Source organism: Triturus cristatus, chromosome 4_2, assembly GCF_964204655.1.
Source record: "Triturus cristatus chromosome 4_2, aTriCri1.1, whole genome shotgun sequence".
Classification (NCBI taxonomy): Eukaryota; Metazoa; Chordata; class Amphibia; order Caudata; family Salamandridae; genus Triturus; species Triturus cristatus.
This window is the reverse complement of record NC_140586.1, coordinates 496,046,998-496,073,615: the sequence shown is the minus strand read 5'-3', so window position 1 is coordinate 496,073,615 and position 26,618 is coordinate 496,046,998. Positions and strand designations below refer to the sequence as shown.

The window sequence follows — 26,618 nt, the reverse complement described above, 5'->3', positions numbered from 1 at the left end:
CTGTATAGCGAAAGTTATGCCGCCTGCTGCTTGCCTGCAGCTTGTTATTTGGCTCGGTTACTGTCCTTCACGAAAACTTGTTTGCCAATGGGTAATCCTCCCCTTATGTCCCTCCTTTTAGTTTCCGTTTTGACCGGATGCAGCACCGCCTAAGTACTATACTATTACACCTTAGGTGTTTATGTCTTCGTTTGGGGACTTCTTTTGTTTATGTAGGCAGCGCGCACGCCTGGGCAAGAATAATGGTGGTTAGTTAATTAGTAACTATCGATAACTTCCATTTAAAATAATTTGTTATAATCACGGCATTGGGATCTCCATAGTTGCCACTCTTGCTTTTAATTGGGTTACCTGCATCTTTCAAAATTCACGAGCAGATTAAAACTGCTGCAAAGGTGTTTCTTCGACTGTAAATGAGCTTCAGGGTGCAATTTATATAGACAGGATACTGCGATCAGCATCATATTACGGAAAAATAACTTTTCTCGCCAGCACATGTTGAGATGATCAGTCCAAAAACTACTCGTTTTGAATCCTTCTGAATAGCGTACAAGTTCTAACGTTTACAATCTGTTGGACAGAATCTATACAAAGTATCCCGATTTAACTGATATTTTTCTATTTTTTGTGTATACCAGTGTAGTTAATGGATGCCGACAATGGAATTCTTGAAAGGGGGGTGTGGCTTAACGGCCAGAGCGGCCGACTCTGACGCATGGAACCAGGTTCCAGCCTGGCGGCAGGCTCAAGCATCTGGGCAAATCACTTAATCTCCTCGTGCCTAAAAAAAAGAATATGTCTGTCTCTAATGCATTTGGTGCACACGTAAAGCGATCTGATGCCCTCGGGTCGAGTTGGTGCTATAAAAAACTGCTAAACAAAACAAAAAATGATGAGGCCTCAACAGAGACAATTCAAGTAATTGCAGGAATATCTTGATGTATAATTTACGTGCTTTGTAAGGATTCTACACATTTGTTTCGTTTAAATACATAGTACAGTAAGTGATAGTTAATTTAGGTTTTGCCCGCTACTGAGGCCCTGATTAATCAGAGTTTAAGGTCCCATTCATAAAAATGTATTGCATTGTTGCATTGATTGTTCCACGTAATGAAACACAGTATTTACTAATGGCCAGTGGCCACAGAACAGGTCACTTTCACCAATGCTGGCAACACCGCCAAGAAAACATCCTGTGTGCACTTTAACAATGGCGGCCACGCGTCAGACATCTGCAAACTGTTCTGACGTGATCTCCTCTGTCAGCGTGCCGCTCATTAGGCTGATTTTCACTTAAAAGTTTCTAGTATCAGCCGTCTCTAAGGGCAATTAGGAATGCGTGGATCCGTGCACCTAACAATTGTTTTTAAAATCAGCGCGACGCGATTCCGGTTTAACAATGGCAGCAGCGTCGGCTCCTTCTTAAGTGACAAAGTGAGCAAGGCTCCCTCCCCTCATCTGGCATCTGTATAAATTCTGTCTTCTAAAGACACTCTCTACCCGCTTTACCGCCACGCTACAAGCTGTGATTTTTTTTTCTGTTTACAGTCTGCACTTTGCAGCAAACGTAATTTCTTCCTCGTGTTTTAGTCCCTTTTAAATGGCTCACGCAGAAAAAGAGCATGTATAGCATTAAATCTGATGATGTTTCCTGAGCGTGCAAATCTTTTCAGCATTCCAGGTATTTAAAGATGTAGACTCGCATAAACATAGGTTTTACTCGCACGGACCCACATGTTAATGCACTGCACATATAGTATACAGCCTAGTGCTCACGCTGAAAAAGGTAACTGTCGCCAATCGCCAATAGCTCTGCATTTAACTAATGCGAGACCTATTGCATTGCAAATGCTTGTTAACCTTGTTGACACACAACATGATAAAACATGTCATACAACCAATACACTTCAAAGGCCACATCCTCTATCTTGTCATCCCAACATCACCAACTATCTAATGCAAACCACCGAGACCCCTGGACTGAAACAATAATTTTACCATCCCCATGTATCTGCTCATCGTCCTATCAACAAACCAGGGACAACATAAAAGAGAAGACCAAACTTTCAGATCCTTCAAAGACTTTCCATAGACCGTCAAATGCTAGAACTCATCGCTCAACCTATCAGCTCCATATTCAAAGCCAGTACCCTTCCTAACAACTTAAATTCTCGTTTGGAAAATTATGTGAACATCCTCAACACAACTAAAACACGCAAGTGCAAGTCAAAGCCTTCAGCACCCCAATACTCAAAAGACCTTGCTGGCAATAAATGGCCCATCTGCAGGCAGGAAAGAAAATGGAAGAAAAACAGAAAGCCAGATGACACCAACATACCGAAGTCCCTGCATGTAACATGCAGGCAGCTCATCAGATTAGCCAAGACAAAGTGCTGTACCAACACCATCAATGAATACACCAACAGAAGCAGACCATTTTTCAAGACAATCAAACAATACATCAACCCCTCTGCTCGACTCTCCTATTCCTCACTGTGCATAAAGTGCAACCCGATCAACCTTTTCTTCAGTGAAAAAAATACAAAAGATCCGACAGCATATCAACACCAACTCTGCTTCATTTTCTACTACCGTCGTTTCACATACAATCCCACCATGGTCAGCCTTCTAAGGCCTCTCTCTTAATCTACAATTACTTTGCTTTCTCGGACTTGCAAAGTTCGAGGATTTTGTAAAGCAAACTGTCTGAAAAACGTGCTGCACAAAAAGACAAATGAAAGCTGTAGGATTACATGTTTTATTATAACACATATTTAAATAGCTAAAAAGTGAACTGTACAGACACTTCAAAATAAGTTTGAGTATTTATGAAAGACTTTGTTTTGTAATTCTGTGTGATGAAAAAAACATTCAATAGGATGAAAACAAATCAGAACACTTTACTTGGTGATGCACAAATGATAAATATGTTTGCCGAGTCCCAACTTCCATAGATTATTGCTTATACACTATGGGCCATATGTAGGTAACATAACATTTACCGATTCATAAATACCGAATTTTACCGATTCGGTATTTATGAATCGGTAAATAGTATGTAGGTAATTAATCGGTAATCATTACCGATTCGGTAAATATCGGTATTTATGAATCGGTATTTACCGAAATCGGTAATAATGCATCCCTTCCCATTGATTCCTATGGGCCTGGAGGCCCATAGGAATGAATGGGAAGCCAGTTACTGTTACCGATTCGGTAAATACCGAATCGGTAATAGGGGAGGCATTATCATGGGTGGCAGGGTGTCACATTGACACCCTGTTGCACCCCTGATTCGTGCATGTGTGCACATGTGGCGCACATACATGCCCTAAGGGCATGTATGTCTGCCACATGGCACTTCACAAATTGCACAAAAATGCTTTTTTAAAGGTATTTGTCATTTACCATCAACTTGTAGTTGGTGGTAAATAACGAATCCAGACACCAATAATGCACTCACTTGAGTGCTCCCTACATAGCATTTCTGGATTCGGTATTTACCGAATCAGTATTTTACCGATTTCTTAAAATTCCGATTCAGTAAATACCGAATCCAGAAATCAGCCACCTACATCTCAAGTGCCTCAATACCGGTCGGTAACGGGATATTTACCGAATTTCGGCCGTTACCGACCGGTATTTGGCTTCCTAAATATGGCCCTATGTACTTTTATAGGTAAAACTGCATGTTAATGGGAAGGTTTTTGGCCATTTCAATGGGAAATGTGCTGTCGATAATTGGCTGAGCACTACCACCTCATGCTTTAGTAATATATATATATTAAAAGTGAGTTTTTAAAGATGACATGAGAAATATTCATCCCCTCTGCCCTGATGGCAATCCTATTAGTGAACTAAAAGGCAAGTCAGGGGTCATGTGTACACGATATGTGGGCTGGTTCCTTATTGTGCATGGAGCAAACATTTAGTCTATTAAATCAAAACAAAAAGATTTTTTTGTACAGCAAGAATGCTGAACCCACAATTTGTAACGTGCTCTCATACGTGATAACGAAGAAAAAGGTGGCTCTGCAAAACACAATATTTGCATAGGATAACATAACGAGATTAGTTAATGGGTCAAGAAAATTACCGTTAGGTTGAGTAGATAATTTAAGTTACTAGACCTGCAGGTCTACAGGCCTCGAGAAATCTACTTGCAATGACGAGTCAGATGTTATCAGGGAGGTCTATTTTTGGGAACTACTGGCACTGTCTGAGGAGAGACTCCAGCTGACTAACAATAGGTGCTCTTATAATTAAAAAAGTGAAATAACAATAAAAAGTCTTTGAATCTTGTTACATTGGCTGTGCGTTCAAAGACAGAGGCCTATGTCATCTTACAGATTGTCTCTTATTTTATCCTAGAGATCGTGTTAAAAAGTCCTCTAACTTTGCAGTCAGAGAAAGAAAAGTAAACTGTACAACAATCATTCTGTCTGCAATTAAAGGACATATAGGATGTCAGTTTTATTTATAAAAAATATTTACATACCTTGTATATGAGCTGCAAAAATATTTCAAAATATATTTCAGTAGTTGGGAAACCACTTTTGTAATTCTGATGTGATGAAAACAAATATTTTAATAGTATCACAGCAAATCAGAACAGTTTACCAATATTCAATTTTTATAAGTGCATAATTAAACACTCTACTTAGTGATGTGCAAATGATAAATATTTGCTGAAACCCAAATTCCCCACCATCGTTTGTATGCTATATAGTTTTAATCAGTAAAACTACATGTCAGTGAGAAAGTTTCCGACCATTTCAATGGAAATGTGCTGTCTGTAAATGAGAGCGAACTAGCACATTATGCTTTAATAATAGATATATTAAAAGTGAGTTTTTAGACATGAAGTTAGAAACATTCCTGCTCCCTGCCATGCTGTCAATGCTACTGATGAACAAAGCGGCAAGTAAGGGGTCATGAATACCTTTGTGGGCTAGATTTTTTTTTTTTTTTTAAACATGCGACAAACGTGTAGTTTAAACATAGGAGTGTTGTACAGCAGACATCCTGAACTCACATATTTGAATGAGCTCTTATTTACTAATGAAGAAAAAAGGTGACATGATGAAATAAAATATTTGCCCTGGACAACATTTGGAACAGTCAACGGATCAAGCGCATTGCACTTAGGTCAAGCAGAGTATTCAAGTCACTAGACCTGCAGGCCTGGATCTATTAAAATGTTTATGATATTTAGAGGCATGGCACTGCAAGCTATCAATAATTCTTGCAACAGGAAGCACAAGAGCTGTCTAGCAGACGAACCCTAAGAATGTTTACCAGTAAAACACACTAACTAAATGTAGTTGTTAATGTAATACTAACAACATTTAATTTGCTCCTATTGGTCATTGGGTTGCATATCTATGGATAGCTGGGTATAGATGTACAGCCCTTGCACTCTGCATAGAATATCCTAGTCGGTGGGTGGCTAGCTCAAAAGACCTTTTGCATACCATTGCTGAGTAGAACAGACCTACATTTTACAATTTCTTATATGAATCTTTTTGTATTCTATCTTTTGATGTTCATTACTTAATAAAATAAAGCTCAACCCAGAGTGACAGGCAACATGCTTTTTTAATAGTTCCAGAGAAGCCTTCAAAGTTCCAAAAGGCATAAACCGTTATTGCGACACTACCAAGATCCAAAATCCAATTTTAACTGACATCAATTTTTATTGAATATTCCACACTTCCATTTCATTAATGTTCGTCACTCTCAATTCATTAAGTGCTCTTTTTTAATGGACTATATATGCTATGTTACAATTCACATGGTTGTGCACAAACCTATTGGCAATCTATAGGATCCATGCTTTCATGCAAGATTACTAAAAACAATACATCTCTCTACCATATACAAGTAAATCAGGAATCACAAATTCAGTGCTAACCACTCTCTGTGAGGTGCTAATTGCATGCATGGTGACTTTGCACGATATCAGTCCTTTCTAATTACCAAGAATCCGACTACATTTTAATTATTTTACGGCTTTATAAGCCATACAACACATACACTGGAAATGATGCCAGTAGTTCCACAATACTTATTGCAACCAAAGGTAAATGTGACTGCTAACCCTCGCATAAACTTCATTAAGTACCACATGTTCGTCTATACTCATATTAATCAGCATTAGCCTTAAACTTAAACTTAAACTGCTTGTGCTCATCTTAGGTTAGTACTTAGTGAAGCTCCAAAAGTATGCTTATGCACAACTCCCTCAGTAACATTTCATATGACAAGTTCAATCACATACGCCCTTTGAGGCACATTAGTGGTTACACTGTTATTTGCAAAGTGACAGGGAAGTACACATTATAAGAAACTGGATTATTATTTGAGGTGAGTGACTACCCACTACAATGGATAATCACAGCCCTTGTCAGGGTCAATAAATTAACATGAGTTCAACCAACTGGTAGCTATTGCATTTAGCAGGAAAGATATGCTGTCTTGTTCTTTTTTTTCTTTTTTTTTTACATTTCTAAGACTGCAGTCTGATGCTGTCCTGAATGCGGGTGTGTCAAGGTCTACCAGAGATGGTCAGCCTGTCTGCAAGGTAAGAAGGGGTGCGGACCATTATAGCTTTGAACATGATGCAGCTGGTTTTTAAGATGGTGTGGGCCGGCAAGTGAAGCCAATGGAGTTCCTTAAGGATAAGGGTGAGGGGATCAAATTTTATATACTGGATGAGATGTGCTGCATCGTGTAGGATGCCCTAAAAAGTGCCAGTGTGGCGTCTGGGAGGCCATGGAGTAACACACTGCCACCATCCAGATGCAAGAGTACTAGGGCTAGAATAGCAATCCTGAAGTCGCTTTCTGAAAGAAACCGATCCACTTTCTTGAGACGAAAGATCTGGTACCGGTCTAATTTATTTTTTTGTGGCAATGTGTTCCTTAAAGGGGAGGTTGGTGTCCATGGTAAATCCAAGAGACCTAGCATTAGATGAAAGTTGGGGTTTGAAGCAGTCAAGGTTCCTGTCATACAGCTATGTTTTTATGTTATCTTATTTATTGTTTTTGGAAAATAACAGGAATCCTGCCTTAGTTGGATTGAGATTTGTCGCGTCGCGTCTCTGCAATCACCACCACGTAGCCAGGTCAGTTTCTATTATTTATTGCATGCATATGTATCTGCAGCCAGCATGCTGCACGTCCTGCCTCGTCCCCCGCTTCCTGTGTATGCCGCCCCTCACCCCTTGACCGGAACTGGTGTCCGGTGACCTCTCCTGCCCTCTGCCCTCCTCGGGGTCCTAGTGCCTCATTTCTCAGGACACTACATCTCCCCCCTTTGTCACAAAGGCATTACGACAGTAGCATTCGTTGGTAGTAAAATGGGACAGTCCCTTTTGTAGTCAGTTGCAGGATGTGAACTGTCGACTGATGTGACCCGTGAGATGCTGCCTAGAGCGGCATTTCACATTTCCTCTATTAGTCTCTTCGGTCTCACAATGTCTCTTCTTGGCCTCTCCACCTGTCCTTGGCCCTCCTTTGGCCTTGTTGCTTCTGCGACACCTGCTCCATTGCATTCCTTCGTTGTTGTTATCCCTTCGGTGCCTGTCACGTGTTCTTCCTCTTTTTCTTCTTTCAAGCCTTTGAAGTGTGAGCTGTTCCTTGTGATTCGCCTGCTGTCTGACTCTGCTGTTATCATTGTTCCTTTCACTTGTGTTATCGTCAATGGGTCGTGGGCGAATGCACTGTCTGACTTCCGTTGTTGTCTCTGTCGTACAATGACAGTGTCTCCTTCATGGAGGTGTGATTCGGTGGCATGTCGTCTTCCATCAGCATATTCCTTCATTCTCTTCTTGGCTGCCTCATCTTTTGCTGCCACGCCTTCGTGCCCCGGCGCGGCCAGTCCTTCTATCTGCGGCAGCCTTGTTCTGCTTGTCCTCCCTAGTACTAGCTCCGCCGGGCATTTCCCTGTAGATCCATGAGGCGTGTTTCTGTAATCCCTCAGCATTTGGCATAGTGCTTGTCCTAGGGAAATCTGCGACAGTTTCGCCCTCTGAACTGCCTTCTTGATGTTTCCCATAAATCTTTCGACCATGCCGTTTGCTTGCGGCCATAGTGGTGTTACCTTTCTGTGCTGTATTCCGAGGTAAGCCATGAACCTTCGGAACTCCTCTCCTGAGAACGGAGGGCCATTATCCGTTTTCAACGTCTCCGGGGAGCCCCATGCTGCGAATATGTCGTCCAGAACAGGTAGCGTTGCGGCTGCTGACGTTGAGGAGACTGATCGCACAATCGGGAATCTGGAGTATTCATCTATTATGACCAGTAGGTAAGTTCCCGCGTCTAGAGGTCCAAAGAAATCAGCGGCCATTGTTGTCCATACTGCTCTTGGTAGTTCCGACATTTGCAGTGGTTCTTGTCTTGCAGGCGGACCCGTCGTTTGACAGAGGTGACAGGCCGCTATCGTATCTTCGACTAGACGATCTAACCCCGGGAACCAAACCTTTTCTCTCAGCAGTTTTTTTGTCGCCACAATGCCCCTGTGTGACTCGTGTGCAATGCGGACCACTTGGCGTCGTAGTGAACGTGGAATGACTATCCTGGTGCCCCTCATTACGATTCCGCTGTTTGTCTCCGAGAGTTCCCCACTTATTTTCTGTAGAGCCAGCATCTCCTCCTTTTGTACTCCTCCCTTCCATGTGCAGTTGTTGTTTATATGTCTCCATCTTTGCTGTCTCGTCGTTTCTCGGGCCGCTCGCAGTGTGTCATCTTTTTCCGTTTCTCTCTCTATCTCTGTTAGAGTTACTGGTGCCGGCGTGCTTTGCTTTAGCACGAAGTTTAAGTATTCTTCGGCCATTGAGGCCTTTTTTTCTGCATGTGGCAGCGGATGCCGTGACATGTAGTCGGCTGGATTATGCTCTTTCCCAGGTTTGTGGACAATTTTGAAGTCGTAGTCCATTAGTCTGATGCCCCAGCGCTCAATGCGGGGCGGCATCTTTGCTGCTGGGTTGCCGTAAATTGTTACTAGTGCTTGGTGGTCCGTGATGATGGTGAACTGCTTTCCGTACACAAACATGTGGTAATGCTCGCATGCCCATACCACCGCCAAGCTTTCTTTCTCTGGCTGGGAGTACGCCTTCTCAATGTCTGTCAAGCTTTTGCTGGCATATGAGACAATCTTCCTTGGTGACTCCTTTCCCGGCAGGTGTTGTGCTAATATTGCACCCAACCCCACTGGGCTGGCGTCAACCGTCAGCTCGGTGCAGAGCCGAGGGTCGAAGTATGCGAGGTGCTCCGCCGTCATCACAGCCTTCCTGATCTCTTCGAACGACTCATTGCACTCTTGAGACCAGACAAATTTCTGGCCCTGTTTTGTTAGCTCTCTCAGCGGCGTGCTCACTGTGGCAAAGTCTTGTATGTATCGGGCACAGTAGCTTGCCAGGCCTAGGAATGACCTTATTTCTGCCACATCTGACGGTGGCTTTGTCTTCTTTAGCGTTTCCACTTTGCTGGGATCAGGCCTCATCCCTTTTTCCGAGAATATGTGTCCGAAGAAAATCAGTTCTGTTCTCCCTAGCTCGCACTTCTCTCCATTTAGTGTTAGTCCAGCCTGCTTTAGATGTTTGCACACTTGCCTTAAGGCGCTGTCATGTTCTCCGTCTGATTTCCCAAACACTAGGATGTCGTCACTGTAATTGAAACTGTTGTGTACTGGTCGTATCACCTGTCTTATTGTCTCCTGAAATATTTCGGCCGCTGACGAGATACCAAAACTGAGCCGTTTGTATCTGAATAGTCCTAGGTGTGTGGAAAATGTTGTTATGTACCTCGACTGTGGGTCCAGCTCTAGTTGGTGATACCCTTTGTATAGATCTAGCTTTGAGAATCGGCACGCCCCTGTCAGCCTGCTGATCATGTCGTTCAGATGAGGTCCTGGATGACGTTCCCTCGATATTGCAGTGTTCGGTAGTCTCATGTCCACACAGATCCTTATTTTGGACGTATTTTTCTTCGGGACTGCCACAATCGGTGATACCCACGGTGTTGGCCCGTCTGCCGGCTCAATTATGTCTTGCTGCAGTAAGTTATTTATTTCTTCCTCCACTTGCGGTTGTAGGTGGATCGGCACTCTCCTGTGATGCTGTGCCACTGGTCTCACCGCTTCATTTATGTGTAGGGTGACCTGTTTGTCTTTTAGCTTCCCCAGTCCCTGCAGTATTTCTTGATATTCTTGCAGTATGTTTTCTTTTTCTGTCATGTGGTACGTCATCGCCAACAGCCCCATGACTTGTGCCGTGACGTTACTCAGCAGGCAGGGCGCTGGGATGTCCCCTTTCAGCACATGTATTTCTTCCTGACGCGTCACGTCCTGATATGTTAGCGTCTCAGTGAACTTGCCCATGTTCTCTACTGGTGTCTTTGATCCCCACGTGAACACATCTACTGTTGATGGCGATAGCGTTGGCCTTGTTCTCATTTTCATGTACTCGGACATGCACATTATGTTGCATGTGGCACCACTGTCTAGCACAAACGTTGTTCTGTGGCGCTCGACGTCGATGTCTACTGTGGCCGTCTTTTTTATTTGCTGTTTCTCCACCAGCTGGATGTGTTCCTGTTGTCTTCCTTCTTTGGGTGTGTCGGACATGAGGTATAGCCGTGCTTCTCTCCCAACCGTCGTCTGTTCATCCGACTCTTCCGACGAGCCTCTCTCTGCTGTCTCCATATGTCTGGCGTGTCTGGTGCCTGTTGTCCCTTGTCTTGCTGTTCGCCCCCTCTCGTTCCTAAATTGCCTGCTCATGCAGGTGCTTGCGAAGTGATTGTCCCTATTGCATTTTCTGCATTTCTGGCCCATTGCTGGGCAGGTGCCAACGTGTGGGAAGTCAAAGCCGCATCTGTAGCATGGGACCGCTTGTTTCCTGTGATGTTGTTGCTCCCTGTTGTCGTTCTTTTTGAAATGTTCCGTCATCCGATGTGCCATCGCTTCTCCCTTTTCTTTTCCAATTTGTATTTGTTTGGCATGCTGCGTGGCCCGTGCTTCTGTGCGGGCCATCGTCAGTATTTTCTCAAGTGTTGTTGGTTCTTTTAGGATGCGTGCTCTGAACTCTACTGATAAACACCCTACGATGAGGCGCGTTCGTATTGCTTCTTCGTTGTCAAATTTATCGAATTCGCAGTATGTCACCAGCTTCCGCAACCTTGTCGCGAAGTCATCCATGCTTTCTTCTGGTTGCTGGCATGCTGTGTGGAACGTGTACCTTTCAAAATCGATGTTGCGTTGGGGGTCGAACTTCTCTGTGAGGCACGCTTTCGCGCCTTTGTAATCCGCCGTCTTTTCACTTGGTAGTGTCATCATTAAGTCTTCTATTTCGTCTCCGGCAAGGTTGACCAGCAGATCTAATTGTTTGCTCTCTGCAACGTCCGTCGCGCGCATGTATCGTTCAAATTGTCGTAGCCATCTCTCCCATCTGATGCCTGCTTGCGGTTCCGACATGTTGAATGGCAGCGGCCTGCGGAACACAGCTTGTGTGCTCCTTTACACTACAAGATTCAGGTAGTCGCTGGACATCTATGTGCTGATGAACCCCATTTGGGACTCCAGGGTATATCTGAAAGTGGGATGATCAACAACTGTGTCATTGCCAGCTGAGAATTCCAGCAATATAAGGAGGCAGCATTCATCTTCATCTGTGGTCAAGAGGGCTTTGTATACGATGTGCAATGTTGTAGACTCCATGCTTCAGTGTGAGCTGAAACCAGACTGGCAGTCGTAGAGAAGGTGGTTAGCACTGATGTGGTCTTGCAGTTAAATATAGTCTCCTATTTCAATGATCTTGCCGATGAACAGTAGTTGAGTGATGAGGAGGTAGCTTGCAAGGTCATATGGGTCTAGTGTAGATTTCTTAAGAGTGGGAGGATCTGGCTTGCTTTTAGAGCTTCTGGAAATGTGCCTTAAGTAACTGAGGTATTGACAATGTTAAGTAGGGATAAGCGAGCATCTCCAGAGGGTGCTACGATGAAGGGCAATGATAAGACATCACCTTCATAAGAGCAGTCAAAGGGTTAAGACAACATAAATAGTTCAAGATGACACTGTTGCAAAAGGACATACTTTTGCCATTAAAAAAGATAAATTCACAAGGAGTGAAAAGGCTAACAACACATATCTCCATATTATGATGCATCATTGGTACAAGAACAGTTTGGTGCCAAGCCCATATAAGGATGCTCTGAAAATGTCCATCCATACAGGCACTCCTTTTAGAGACGAGGCTGTCAATGTGTACTGATAATTAGACAAATAATTAGTATATGTAATTCCCTACTTGAATGTCAGGAGGGCACAAACAAAACCAGAATATTTATAGACAGCCTATGATCTAAAGGCCAACATTACACGTCTATCATCAGTTCTTAGCAGCCAAGAAAGACATCACGAGAGTGATAACTTACACATTACAAAAAATATTTTGTGTTTTCCGTGGTCAATTCCTTATTGCAGAAAGTCAGACTCTGAGCAGCAGTAATGATACTACTATACAGTGGCAGCTGGCCTCTATGGAGCGTGATGGGGAAGGCAAATGGGTGGTGGGAGGCTGCATGCACTGTCACGTATCACAGATAAAAAAAAAAATCACTTACCATACATGCTGCATGCACGACATACCCTCCTCCTCGCTCCAGTCCGGTGTTCAACATGAGCCCCAGCCAACTTCCTTAACCAATCCTGGCGCTACTCTCATGTTGTTAACCAGCATGAGAGAAGTGCCAGGATTGGAGGAAGTGCCCTCTCTCGGCGTTCCTGAGAGCACTGGATGCCTGTGCTTGCTCTCAACCCAGCTGTCTTAAGACAGCTGAGTCAGAGAGCTTGATAGTGCCCATGTCTGGCTGGCCATCGCAACACAGCCGGCCAAAGGGACATGCGCTTTTTAAACTTGGGTGCACTGGCAACCCACCACTCCTCCCTGCTGCCACTTCGCAAGCCTCGCCCCGTCCGGACGTTCGGTTTGGGATGGGTTGATGAAAAAAAAAATGGTAATAAATTAATTTTAATACCATTTTTAAAAAATCTCCGGGCTTTTAGTTGGTGGGGCGATGCTCCTTTGCTCCAATGGAGGAGAAAACCCTGCTACTATCAATAATGGCACAACGAAATTCGGAAGGATAGTATGTAGAATTTGTCAAACTCATTAAATAGAATACTTCTGTTGGGAGTTACTTCCAAATCTAAAAGCTTCAAATTCCATTCAGTCTGGAAAGATAAAAGACTCAGTTGACCATGGAGAAATAAAAACAAAGCGCAATTTAGATACATAGAAAACGGACTGAGGGCCTTTCACATAAAACACCCTAAAAGTGAACGTAACGTGCAAAGCCTTATAACATCTTGCGTAAAGAATAAGATCTTACTGAAAACCTGAAAAAATAGTAAAAGATGCATCAAAAGATTATTTCATAGTTGTATAAACATAATGATCTCCATATGAACACACATGCTATCTACCTGTCTAAACATAATGATCTCCATGTAAACACACAGGCGATCACAAGAAAAGTCTCAAAGAGTAGTACATTCCGGTCAAATCAGTGACACAACATTTCTGTGACATCGAATATGTCACAATGTTGCGTACTGCTCATGAAAATTAAACCACCCACTTATTTTTCTAAGGGCATTGTGCACGCCCTTAACAGAAGTTCCCTGAATGAGTTAATTTGCACATCTGCATAGTATGCAATCACTGCTATTAAAAGTACTGTTTCCTTGTCGATATTCTTTTCTATTTGAAGCAATGCCAGACCCGTGTATTTCATACTGTTTTTTTTCGCACCATTAAAGAACTTGTAGTCAGGTTTTATTTCACTATAAAACCTGGACAACTACCACAAAGTACTGAAATAATTAAAATTGATCATCGCCCCCTCCCCCCCACTTGGAATTATGATTCTGGAGCGTTCCGTCTCTTTGAACTTTTTGATCATTTTACCTATCTTTCTGAAATTACGAGTGATGTGATGTCACTACGAGTTCCCTTTTAATGTTTTATTACTCAATTAGCTCTGCAAGACGGGCGAACAGAGTACTACACTGCTGAGGGGTGATAGAGTTTCTGGGCAACAACCAAAGCGTGGACCACAAGTGTCGACGGTATAGGGACCAGCATGAGCACAAGTGGGTGTCCCAAAAGTAAGGGGGCGACTCCTCCATCAAGCCCCAAGTTCACCCTCACCTTTGCAAAGAGATTTTACGCTTGCGTCCGTTGATTGCCGCAACTCCTGCCTCCCCCAAGCCGGCATTAGGCAACTCGAGCATTGCTAGTTCTTCCATTACATATTATATTTCGCATCAATACAAATCCTGTCACTGGAGCCCATGTGGGATTGGCACATGCTCAGAAGCGCAACATTCTGAAACACCCCCTTTGTGGCTACGACGGTCCTATTGGATAACGAGATCATCAGGCTTAGTGTTCCCATTGGTAGATAATAGCCCATGAACTATGTTACGGGGAAAACGAAAGCAATAGAGAGGAGAGACGATCTAGAGCGCCACCGTCCGGTAAAAGAATCGCTGGCGCAAGAGTGTGACGCAAATACTATACGCCGTCCCAACATTATTGCGAATATTAGTTGCTTTCCAAAGTTGTTATTGAGAACGGGTAGTCAGCGAATTTTTTGGGGAGCCAGAAGATAACCGGGGATAGTCGTGAAACCGTATCTTGTGCCTGAGGGCGTTTCTCCTGAAAATAAAGGCCGCCAGGATGGAAGGTGGACAGTGTTGGACATTATACGTATTTGCGATTAACTAACTTGAGAAACGGGTTCATTATGAGAATGAGAATGGAACATTTCTCTATAACAAGAGAAAGTCTACCGATTGTAATTTTAAAAGAACTTTGAGCTGGTAGTTTCTTTTCTTACAAGTTACCTGCCCAAATGGCTGTTCTAAGTATATGTTTATTCTGTTAATGCCGTATTCTTACGTATGGAACAGAGAACAAAACACTAAATGGGGAGACGTATCTTACACAAGGAAGGCAGCATGGCTCAGTACCACTTTCAGACCCACAATATGCACGAAGATTGGTAACGACTGGAATAAAAGAATATGACAACTTTAATGACATCTCTAGCACCCAAGGTAAACCCTTCAAAATATAAAAAGCTTTGCCAACATATATAACAATGCCAACGTTACTTACCAGTAATATTTATTCATCTTAGTCCAACTCGTCCTTATCACAGTCATTACAAATAAGGTGATGTCACCTAACAACAGGAACAAATCTTTTAATACTAGCCCAAACAATGTGCCATAAAGTGGGCTGGTGCTCCTATATATATCTAAGCCCTCGTCAAGGGACTGAAAGGGATGTGGGGTTGATGGAGCAGGGTTTCGTGAAATGAAACCTGCTCGAATTAACGCCCTAGCAACGTTTAATAATAGTGTGCTGTGATATTAATATGTACCAACATGGACACATTGGGAAAATGCTTTGCGCATGCGTGCACTAAAGCTAAGACTAATGTATAAAAAACAAGGCGTGTTGTCATTTTTTTAAAAAATACACTTTTTAACTAATGCATAAAAAACAAGGCAGTGTTGTCATTTTTTTTTTTTAAATAAACTTTTTATTGGAATCATAACAAGCATGGCAATGCATTTCATTTAAAAATAAAAAGGCACCACATTCAGATCCAAAGTACACACATATTTGCTTGTACACACAACATCCCCCTTATACATGTCAATCTGGTAAATCTTCAACATCACCAAACAAATCAGTTATTCTAGATGCGCCACGGCGAAGTTCCACCGTTGGTGATATACAAGTGTCCCCCCGTGTGTGTTCCATGCAGCCTACTTACGATCCCATTTTTGGGGGCATCCTCTGTGCTTATAAACTTCTTTCTCTGCAACCATTGCTCTGTCCATGTCAGTGGCCCAATTTCTAACACACAGCATCTCCCCCACCTCTGTGCGATATTACGTTTAGCAATTGCGCACCCCAACGAGACCATGACTTCTCGGTCTGAGTGAGGTCAGTGGCCTCTCAAATATTCAGCAGACAGAGCTTCGGGGATTTCGTCAGATTCTTACCCCCGCGGTCTGTAACTGTGCGGTGGTGGCTTTCCAGTACGCTTGGGCCACCTGACATTCCCAAATTATGTGGAAGAAGGTCCCTTCCCGGTGACATTGTCTGAGACAGGACGAATCGGTCCGTCTTCCCATCCTGACCAACACCCCAGCCGACAAATAGGTGCGGTGTAAGATTTTAAGCTGGACCAGTTTCAGCCTCATGGGGATTGCTACCTCTTTAGGCGAAGATAAGGCGTCTGTTGTAAATTAGTTCTTCGGGTAACATGCCTGACAGTGGTCATTAGTCCTTCCTTTGTGTTCTTACCCCTTAGCCTCACAGAATACCTATGTGTGTGTTCTAACTAATACCGGAGTGTTCTACCTTGTCGGTTGATGGTCTGGTCAGCTGGCGAGGTGTGCGCTCAGCTGTGTCTACAATAAATCCTACATGTACCTAACTAGAAATGTCCTGTGATTCATCTACAACAATTTGGCGACGATTTAGCTGACCAGACCAGAGAGGAAACCATCAAACACAGCCTGTGCAGCACCTCGCCAAAAGAACCCACGGCGGTCTACCATCTACTACCAGCAACGTGTCAAAAGAGGCAAGAAACCAATTAAACTCGTCAAAACTCAAAAGAAACGAAACCTAGAAAAGAGGAAGGGAGCACTGGTCTTAACCAAGAGTTTATTGCTGATCTGCGACAGCTCCTCACACCAAGAAACTACGGGGTATCACCCATCTGCTGCCAGTAACATGAACAAAAGAAACTGCTAACTTGAGCAAACAAATTGTACGAGAAGAACATTGAAAAAAAAAGAAAACAATTGCAGGTACCACTCGCTAAAAAACTGCTGCCAGTAAAAAGATACAAACGAGAAACTCAGCAGCTGCCATCCCGTGCTTCCCATTTTGATTTTGGCAGAAACGAAATAAAAAGAAGAAAATGGTCTAAAGCATTTTTGATGCCACTCGTCTGAACCGTGAGTCAGTACTTGTCAACGTTTATTTATCCCTGCATCCGCCATATAAAGTGTTCACCGCTAGATGGTGCATTCACATTTTGGAAGTGTCAAGCGAAGGCTAATATCAGACCTCGATGTTAAGTAAACCGGTTTGGCAGTGTTGATTGGTATCAGTTAAAGAGTTATTGGGGGCGCAAATCAGTCCCCGGGATAGTGCGTCAGTGTTTCTGCTCGTAGGGCTCATGGCAGAGATTGGAAGTTATTTATTTATTTATTTTTCACATCAGTGACTTTCGCATTTTGCTTCCTCCTCCGTCTGTCTGCCGTACATATTTTGTTTAAATTGACAGCTATTTTCAGAGCCGTGACTGTTAGGAATGTATTGGACTTAGAGAAGAATTGAAATCACTTACAAAACACTTCTGACGTCATCTGGAGTCAGTTACTGAGTGCGCGCGCTTCCATGTACATGCGCGAGCTCTGCATGAGTGAATTGTTGCCAGGCAACAGTGTCACGCTCTTCCTTGTCCATTCGCGTTCTCCACATCAGCAAAATTCTGCCACTCAACAGCGTCGCAATATGCCGGCATGATTGAGAGGAGCACAAGAATTCATATGAAATGAAAGGCAGGCTGTTGGTTTGAGGTAAGAGCGCACGCACGTTTTGTGTACAATCGAACAATGTTGGCAGGCTTTGAGGATATTTGTGAACTGTTTGGAAGCAATTCGAAGTCATCTCGGCGTCTTGTAACATAGAAAGACTTTCATTTGTAAACATTTTCCCTTCATGGCCATAAACCGGGATTCAAATATAGATTGGTTTCATTTCAATTTTGTTTTTTTAAAAAGTGAAACGATAGGAAAATTGAGAGTGATTCTTATGATTTCAGCGTATTGACAGAGAGCAACTCTCTCAGTGCTGCACTGTCTCTTTTAGCCGACCAAGTAACTGGAAAGAGAGTGTATCTGGCATGTTTTCTTGTTAACTGGCAGTCCCTGCATGATGTTGTTGTTTACACAAGCAAGCAGTATGAGGAACTGTCTGGTTCAGAAATAAGAAGGGACAGAGCAACGATTGCAGAAAGACATGCATCATGCAGCAACAGATGTGTAGCCTGATAAGTTGATAAAATGGCCGAAAGAGGAGATAAAGCTTAATTCTTACATGGTGACAAAGAGTTGAAGTGGAAAAAGAAAAAAAAAGAAAACTTCCTACAAAACTCGAAGTAAAGTTCCAATGCAAACATCAGTCTGCTAATTGTAAAGAGGATGTTGTGAAGTGACCCCATGGATGATAAACTGTTGCTCTTCGGGCTACAGGCTTTAACGATTGCCTGGAAGAAGCAAGTAAAGGCTGAACAGCTCACATCAGGGACAAATGTTCCAGAAACAGTAAAAAACAAAAAAAAACAAAAAAAAAAGAGGAGGGACTCATATTCTGGAATAATTAGTTTATTCCCACTCCCGCTGCCGTAAATCCACACATCACGCACGACAACATCTGAGAACGACTCCCTGCACCGGATCAACCAGTCCAAAGGAGCCCAATACCAGGGACTGATCATCCTTCACAGAGTCAAGGAGCCCAGTACTGGCACAGATGAGCATAACCATGATAGAGATTTGTGACAGAGAGGTTCTGAGAAGAACCAAAATTAAGGTTCCAGAACCACGACTATGAGTCGTGACAGAGAGGCTCTGAGAATAACCAGGACTAAAGTCGGAAAAGATCGCCCCAAAGTCCAAGATCCAGCAGGGTATAAAGGTCGTTTAGGACCAGCAGGGAACAAACGTCATCTAAGAACCAGGAGGGGACAAAGGTTGTCCCAAAATCAGTTGTGGACAAAGTTCGTCCAGAACCAGGAGAGGACAAAGGTCGCCCCAGAACCAAGACAGTGTATCGTTACTGAGAGGGTTCTACAATCAGCAGGAGAGAAAGATCGTCCCAGAACCAAAAAGGGACAAAAATGTCCCAGAACTAAGAGGAGACAAAGGTCGTCCCAGAACCAGGACTAAGTTCCAGAACCAGAAGGGGACTATGGTCCCAGAGCCATGATAGAGGATCGTGACAGAAAGGTTCCCACATCTGAGAATTGTGACAGAGAGGTTCCCAGAACCAGGAGAGGACTAAGGTCGTCCCAGAACCACGACAGAGAATCATGACTGAGAGGGTTCTACAATCAGCAGGGGACAAAGATCGTTCCAGAACCAAAAAGGGACAAAAGTGTCCCAGAATCAAGAGGAGACAAAGGTCGTCCTAGACCAAGAGGGAAAAAAGGTCGTCAAAGAACAAAGGTTGTCCCAGAATCAGTTGTGGACAAAGGTCGTCCAGAACCAGGAGGGGACAAAGGTCGTCCTAGACCAAGAGGGGACAAAGGTCGTCCCAGAACCAAAAGGGGACAAAGGTCCTAAAACCAGGAGGATACAAAGGCGGTCCAATGACTGAATACTGGTCAGAGAACCTAGAACAAGAATTCCCACAACCAGAAGGGGACAAATGTTCCTCCAGAACCAGGAACGGACAAAAGATAGTCCTACAAGAGCTAAGGTCCCAGAATCACTACACAGAACCCAGAACTACGACAGTGAACTGTGACAGAGAGGTTTAAAATCTGCAAAAGAAAGGTGCTTTGAACATCGTTAAGAACCGGAACAGTAGATTGTTTTGAGGGTGATGTTCAATAGCGCATAGATTGTTTTGAGGGTGATGTTCAATAGCGCATATATTTGGTAAGTCACCGAAGAAGCGCAAAAAGGAGTTCCTGATTGATTCTGTATCGCAAATAAAATCAGTGAAGCAGCCACGATCAACTTCTGGAGAGAGTATTCATTTAATTCAAGCATCGACAGAGAGCAGCTCAAAAGCAAGTGTGGCAGATATAAATAAATACATAAATAAATAAATAATTAGACTTAAAGTCATGTGAAAAGATGCCACCTTTCAAAAGTATTGAAAGACTGTAAATTTCAAGAGGTGAAATGCAAATTGGAAAATTGGAAAGCAGCAATTCAGAAAATTGTAAAGGAGCAATTCCCATTTCAATATTTACTTACGAAAATATTGCAACTCTAACCCCACTTCAGGGAAAACTAAGGACTGAGGAAGTGAGCCTTGGAGCAGGACCGGGAGAGGACAAGGGTAGTCCCAGGACCGGCAGAACCAGAAACCTGGAGAGGACAAAGAATGTCCCAGAACTGGAAGGGGACAAAAACGAGAGAACAATGGTTCCAACCTATCTAGAGGGGGACAACGGATGTCCCAGAATTAGCACCGAGATAGAAAAAAAAAAGTGCCCTTTGACCGGGAGAGTTCACGACCGAGATTCGTGACGACAAGAGTTCCAGTACCACGATAGGAAATCGTGACAAGGGGATTTTCGGAACTGGGACAAACGTTCCATGACTAGAACCGGGCTTTATAGCCCATAGTACGGAGACAGTTTGTCAACAAAGAAATTAGATTTAAAGGTAACTTAGAGGCCCGAACCACATCTAGAGGTCCATAACCCAAGAAAATGGACCAGAACTTCATCTTGGACTGTAAGAGAACTGGCTCAAAATTTTTATTAGGGAGCATTCTTCCAGTACTTTTTGAGCATTGGAGGTACTTGTTGAACTCTTATATCTTCAACTCTGAGCGGTAAGCCGCGGCGGAGTGTAAAGCGATGGTGGATAGAGAAAGTGGACTGTCATTTCCTGTTTTGTCAGTCTAAGGGGGGTAGGTGGTGGTGATATCTATTAGTTGTTTGGGTGATGTGCCTCACCTCACACTTCACTCTTAACACTCTTTGCCCCTAAATTCTCGTTTGCTTTCATGAACTAAAAATAGTTCAAGAAGTCTTAGACCTCCTGCCTGTCTTAATTATTATTGTTGTTTTCTCCCCATATATTAAGCTTCATTTTTGTGATTTGTTTTTTATTTCATTTTTCTGTAAAGGAGGAAGATGTGTTGTAAATTAGTTCTTCGGGTAACATGCCTGACAGTGGTCATTAGTCCTTCCTTTGTGTTCTTACCCCTTAGCCTCACAGAATACCTATGTGTGTGTTCTAACTAATACCGGAGTGTTCTACCTTGTCGGTTGATGGTCTGGTCAGCTGGCGAGGTGTGCGCTCAGCTGTGTCTACAATAAATCCTACATGTACCTAACTAGAAATGTCCTGTGATTCATCTACAACAGCGTCTCACCAATCATCTTCATCTAACTCTCCCAGATCTGTCTCCCACTGTTGCCGCAGATACACCAGGGAGTCCGGACGGTTATTAATAAGATTTTTTATGTGAGGGAGATAGCCTTCTTATCCATAGGGTCGTGTAACAACCTATCTACAAGTGGTGAGGCTTTAGGAGGCGGGTCGCTCCCTGGTATTGCTCTTTTAAGTGCATGACTGATCTGCGAATATCGGAATATTTCGGTTTGTGAAAGGTTGTACTCCTTCTGTAGAGTGGCAATAGTGATCAGCCCCTTTGAGTTCCACAGGTCCCCAACCCTAGAGATACCGATGAGGTCCCATTTGTCAGAACCAGGGCAGGCTCCTACGCGTCCCAATTGTTCAGGGTCCCACAAGGGGGGTGCACGAGTTGTGCCAGCCAAATTTTTTGTTAACCCTATGCCAAGTTTCAATCGTGTGTGCTTTCGGTTCAGTCCGGTGTAGTTTATTGGGATTTGTGTAGAGAGCTTTATTAAAGCCACCCTGTCCCATGAGCCACCAGTCGGTACGGAGACTCGGATTTTCCCTATCCCCATGCGCCCAACAATTGGTCACCACTAATTGAGACACCTGATAATATAGCCGTAGGTCCGTCAACGCAATTCCCCCTGTCATACCACCCCGCCGACAGCTTGTGCAGTGCTATGCGCGGAGCTCGCCCATCCCACAGCAAAGCATGCACTGCGCTGTCTATATTAGAAAAATAGGAGTCCGGAATCCTATCTGGGGGGGGGGGGGTTCTGTAGCACATAGAGGAAACAAGGCAACGCCAACATTTTAAAAAGGCCAGCATGCCCCAGAAGGGTGCGCCAGTGTTTAACATTGGAGCGGAAGCGCGTTAAGGGGCCCTGAAAGTTCACGTCGTAAAAACGAGAGGAATCAGTTGTGATGTAAATGCCAAGGTAACGAAAGCTCTCTCGTGTTATCGTGATCTGATAACCTTCCGGTAATCACAGTGGCAAACCATATAATAGTTGTGATTTGGACCAGTTTATTATATAGCCAAGTGGTTGCCGAAGATGCGGAAGATGTGGAACCTGTCGTCTTTTTTGCTTCCAAAACCTTAATAAAATAACGGTGCTTTCTGCACAACAATGCTTTGCTTGGAAAACATAACACTGGGTTATTGTAACGGTGGGAGGTAAAACATTGAGAAGTATATTTTGGGAAATAATAAATGTTTGTGTTCTCATTCATTCTAGAAGAAAATATGGGCCTGTATTTTTACATGGATGTTAAGGACAGACGAAATATGAAATAAATGCTGTAAATCGAGCTCTGACAGAGAGAGGAGAGACGTGGCAGAGGCTAGTGTTACTCAACTTCGGATACAATTTTACATGCCTGCTAAGGCGCAGAAAGATGGCTATGGGAACGAAAGGAAACTATAACTTCTTCCGTTGAAAGCGGCAGACGCTGAACAATGAGAATGTAAAAAGTTAAAATTTGTTTCCTACTAAAGGAAATGTGCTCAGTGGATGTAGCAATGTCATGGATTGTTTTAATAAACAAAGAACTCTATGAAAATTACGAATGAGACTATGGTGGTGTGATCAAACACCCCCCCCAAATCAACCAATTAGGGACTGAGATTTCACAAATGTTTCAACTATCGTGGGCTGGACATGTAGGTTTTAGGGTATAACTGGGGTGCCTCAGGGGGTGTGGTTAGATAAAGTTAGGCTTGGAGAAGGCTTCGCTTGAGAGTAGATGGGAGATCGTTGCTGTCCGTCGGTTTGCTGATAGAGGCCTACTTGTTCCTGTTACCTTGTATCCTGATCCAAACTTTTTTCCCTGAACCTGTCTCAGGGGACCCCCTATCATCTCCGTGGCCAGGGGGTGGTATTCCCTCTTTCCTTAGGTTCGTATTAGCTAAATGATCAGTACTTTGCATAATAATTTGCAAATGTATTTTGTCTCTGAAACTTTTGTCTCTTCACCTATCCACTCCTTCATGTGCATTCAATCATTTTGATGTGACTTTGACACTGCTTTGCATTGATATATGTTGTCTCTCTATTTGTGTTTAATGCATTGTTCCCTGTGATTCTGTACAATCTTTCAGCTAAACTTTTACATTATTTGAAGATAAACATAATTAATTTTCACAGAGTTTGTGGTTACTTAGTGTCATGTTTAGATAGATAGTTAGTGCTATTATTACCATCAACTTCTCAACTTTTGGTCCATCGACCAAAGGAAAGAAGTTTGATATGCAGGAGTACCAAGACCTCTTTCTACATGAAAGTCCTTTCCGAAACTTTGGCTAGTATCCCTAGAAAAGTACCAAGTGCTCCTGTAGCTTGTTTGGGTGTGGAATAGCGCTGGTAATTGTTCTACTCAAAGTGAAAGAATCTTGTTTTGAAGTGAAAAACTATCTATTTAGTGGAACAGGCAAGGTAGCATTGTTTTATGTTGTGTTTAACAAGATTTTGGTTAAGAAGAAGCTAAAAAATAAATTGCCGTATTATTTTGTAAAGGGAGGGTCAGAAGAAGGAGTAATACTGACGTCAGAAAAAGCCGCACTGGCATTGGTTAGATAGCGGGCGCTAAGGGAGCTGTGATTGGTCGATTCTTGTGAGCTGCATTTGTATTGGTTGAGACATTGCTTACGTAGTGGAGCTCTCAGGGATGTGGAATTCTTATAGCCCGACTCCCAGGACATACTGTTTGGGGTCAAGGGCAACAAGTTTTCATGTGTATTTTGTCCTTGGGACAAGTAGGCCCAACGCCCTGCAGTACAAACCCTTTGGCTGCCAGTTTGCAGTACCAAATTATGGATCAGCGAAGGGCACTGTCTGCAGTTAAGGTAATATTTGGATCCCTACAGGACATACTGTTTGGGGTCAAGGGCAACAAGTTTTCATGTGTATTTTGTCCTTGGGACAAGTAGGCCCAACGCCCTGCAGTACAAACCCTTTGGCTGCCAGTTTGCGGTACCACATTATGGATCAGGGAAGGGCACTGTCTGCAGTTAAGGTAATATTTTTGTCCCTATGTGAAGGCTGTTCAAACTTGTATTTATGGTTCATTAATTGAAAGCCTTTATTAGAAGGGTGATTGCTCTAAGTATATTTGTAAGCTCTGGCTGCACTACTGACAGTGGTTCCAGTATAAAAATGTGTTGACACGTTTTCAAAGTTTAGCAATATGAGACTATGTATAATGTTCCCAGAATGCTCTCTGATTAATGCAAATATTTGCAGAAGCTTGAAAGCAAGATTGATTATTCTTTGCTTTCCAAACAAAATTTTCATAAAAAAATGAAAGCAAGGAAAAAACATTTTGCTAAACTACTGTAAAATTTCAGGTACCATTTATTTGCAGCATCATTTAGTAACATGTTATTGCATGCTAGTATTTCCCAAAAATATTTATAATGGTGTTTTCCTTTGACCCAATGCATTCTTTTGTTTTATTCATATTTCCTGCTGTCCTCAGGAACTTGTTTTGTTTTGTAACTGCACCAGGTTGTTTTTTTTAATTTATGTTTATTTTCAATAAACAGAGTTATAAAATATATATATATATATATATTCATAATGGAAAATCAGTATAACCAGTTTCAATAAGTTTATGGGGGAAACAAAAAAACAACCATTGGCAAAGCCAGTAGGGCTGAAATTGGTGGCCAGCTTTTTAGTTTTGTCAATGTGTGACTTGTTTTGGCATGGTTATTGTAAAACCTTATTGGTGTGGGGGCTGCCTGGCCCTCACCATTATAACAAACATTTGCAAAAGCAAACATTGTTTTTGGTCTCAAAAAGCACACACTGCCACAGTAGTTACTGGCACTGAACAAAACTACTTTCTGTGCTGATATGCTTCTTGTGAAAGAGCAGAATGCTGTCACTCACAGTGAAGTCAGCCGATACAGAGAGAGAGAGAGAGAGAGACAGAATTTTAATAAACACAAAAGGTCATGGTCAACACCAGACCAAATTAGGGATTCAATTATTACAGAACGTCCCAAAAGTGCACCAATGGTATATGTCCTTGCATTAAGTGCAGCTATACGGCTTTCGTGAATTCCCAAGAATTTACAGAATTAGGACTAGAAATAGTACTAGAAAATATTTGTGAAGTGCATTTTAGCATGAGCTAATATGCGTAGATTTGCTCTTGCGAAAATCTGAGTGCTTGCCAGTTCACTTTCCCTCCAACCACTTTTTTCCCCAACTCTGGAAGAAGGTTTACGTCTCCCATTGTCAGGAGTACATTTCCAACACTTCTCAGTATGGGAAAAGGTTAGAGAAGAGTTGTTGAACACCCTTAAAACATGCAAGTTAGTAGGTTTGCACAGACTCAAAAGGGCATTCTAACCCTGGAACTATTGCTTACCACTACCTTTAGCCCCAGTATGTAGATCTGCGGAATCTTGGCAACATAAAGGTATTGCAGGTATTCAAACACCAATATGGTATGAGCCCTGGCATAATCAGAGAGGCCATTTCAGAGCTCTTATATAATGAGTTTGCTGCCATAATTTGTCGCCGCGCTACATGGCACCCAAGGGACAAGTGGATTTAGTTACAGGACAAGTAGATTTATGAAGCAACCTGCCATATGGACAAGTAGATATTTTATTAAATTCCACACCCCTGAGCTCTGGTTGGTTGGTGTGATTCGCGCTGGTATTGGACGATCGTTAACCAATAGAAATTGGAAAAGTACGAAGAGTTTGTTGTTAGCTTATTGAGCAGTAATTTGCGTAGAGAGTCAGAAAAATGAAGCTGATCAATAAAATAAAGAATTTCTTTAAAAAAATAAACCAATAGTGACTAGGGAGGGAATTCTTACTCCACCTCCAGGAACGCCTCCTTCTATTATGATGTTGGAATGTGGATACCATACGTGCACTTAAACAGAAAATGATGGTGTTTTGGCTTTTCCAGAGCATGGTACGTTCAATGTAAGGATTTTACAGAATCTGAGAGATCGAATGAATTCTTTAGAACCAAGACCTACTCAGTATGAGGCGCTTGAGGAATGGGAATATGAGGCGTTTGTGCGAGAGAAGTATAGGGGTGGAAGACGATACAGGAATATGTCTAGATATCCATTTGAAAGTCGGCAAGATAGAATAAAAAGATGGAGGAGAGCTGTAGTTACAGAAGGTTTATATCCAGTTATTGTTGCTGAAGAGTCGACTGGAGGTAAATGTAAAGAGAAAAAGAAAAATGTAGAGGCATCAGCATTAAATTTTGACCCAAATGATTCTGATGATGAATTGTAAGATGATATTTTAACAAAAAGACCTCCATCATATCAAGAAAGCTCTAAGGAGACAGTTCCGAATGCACCATTAACGGGAACACCACTGGTTCCACAGGTTTCACAAGTTCCGGTAGTTATTAGAGTAGTACAAGAGAGTGAAATGA

The 26,618-nt window shown here is 42.8% G+C and overlaps 1 protein-coding gene across 2 annotated transcripts in view; it reads right to left on the bottom strand.

Moving 5' to 3' along the window:
- The window catches only part of ZNHIT6 (zinc finger HIT-type containing 6), a 225,385-nt gene extending 210,931 nt beyond the window's left edge, over positions 1-14,454 (bottom strand). The window contains exon 1 of one of the 2 annotated variants that reach the window (XM_085602069.1): positions 14,210-14,454. In XM_085602069.1, the coding sequence (XP_085458195.1) occupies positions 14,210-14,307 (98 nt within the window). In that variant the 5' untranslated portion in view covers positions 14,308-14,454. The remainder of the gene's footprint in view (positions 1-14,209) is intronic. The other variant, XM_085602070.1, reaches the window with a different exon arrangement.
- Positions 14,455-26,618: the final 12,164 nt, after the last annotated feature.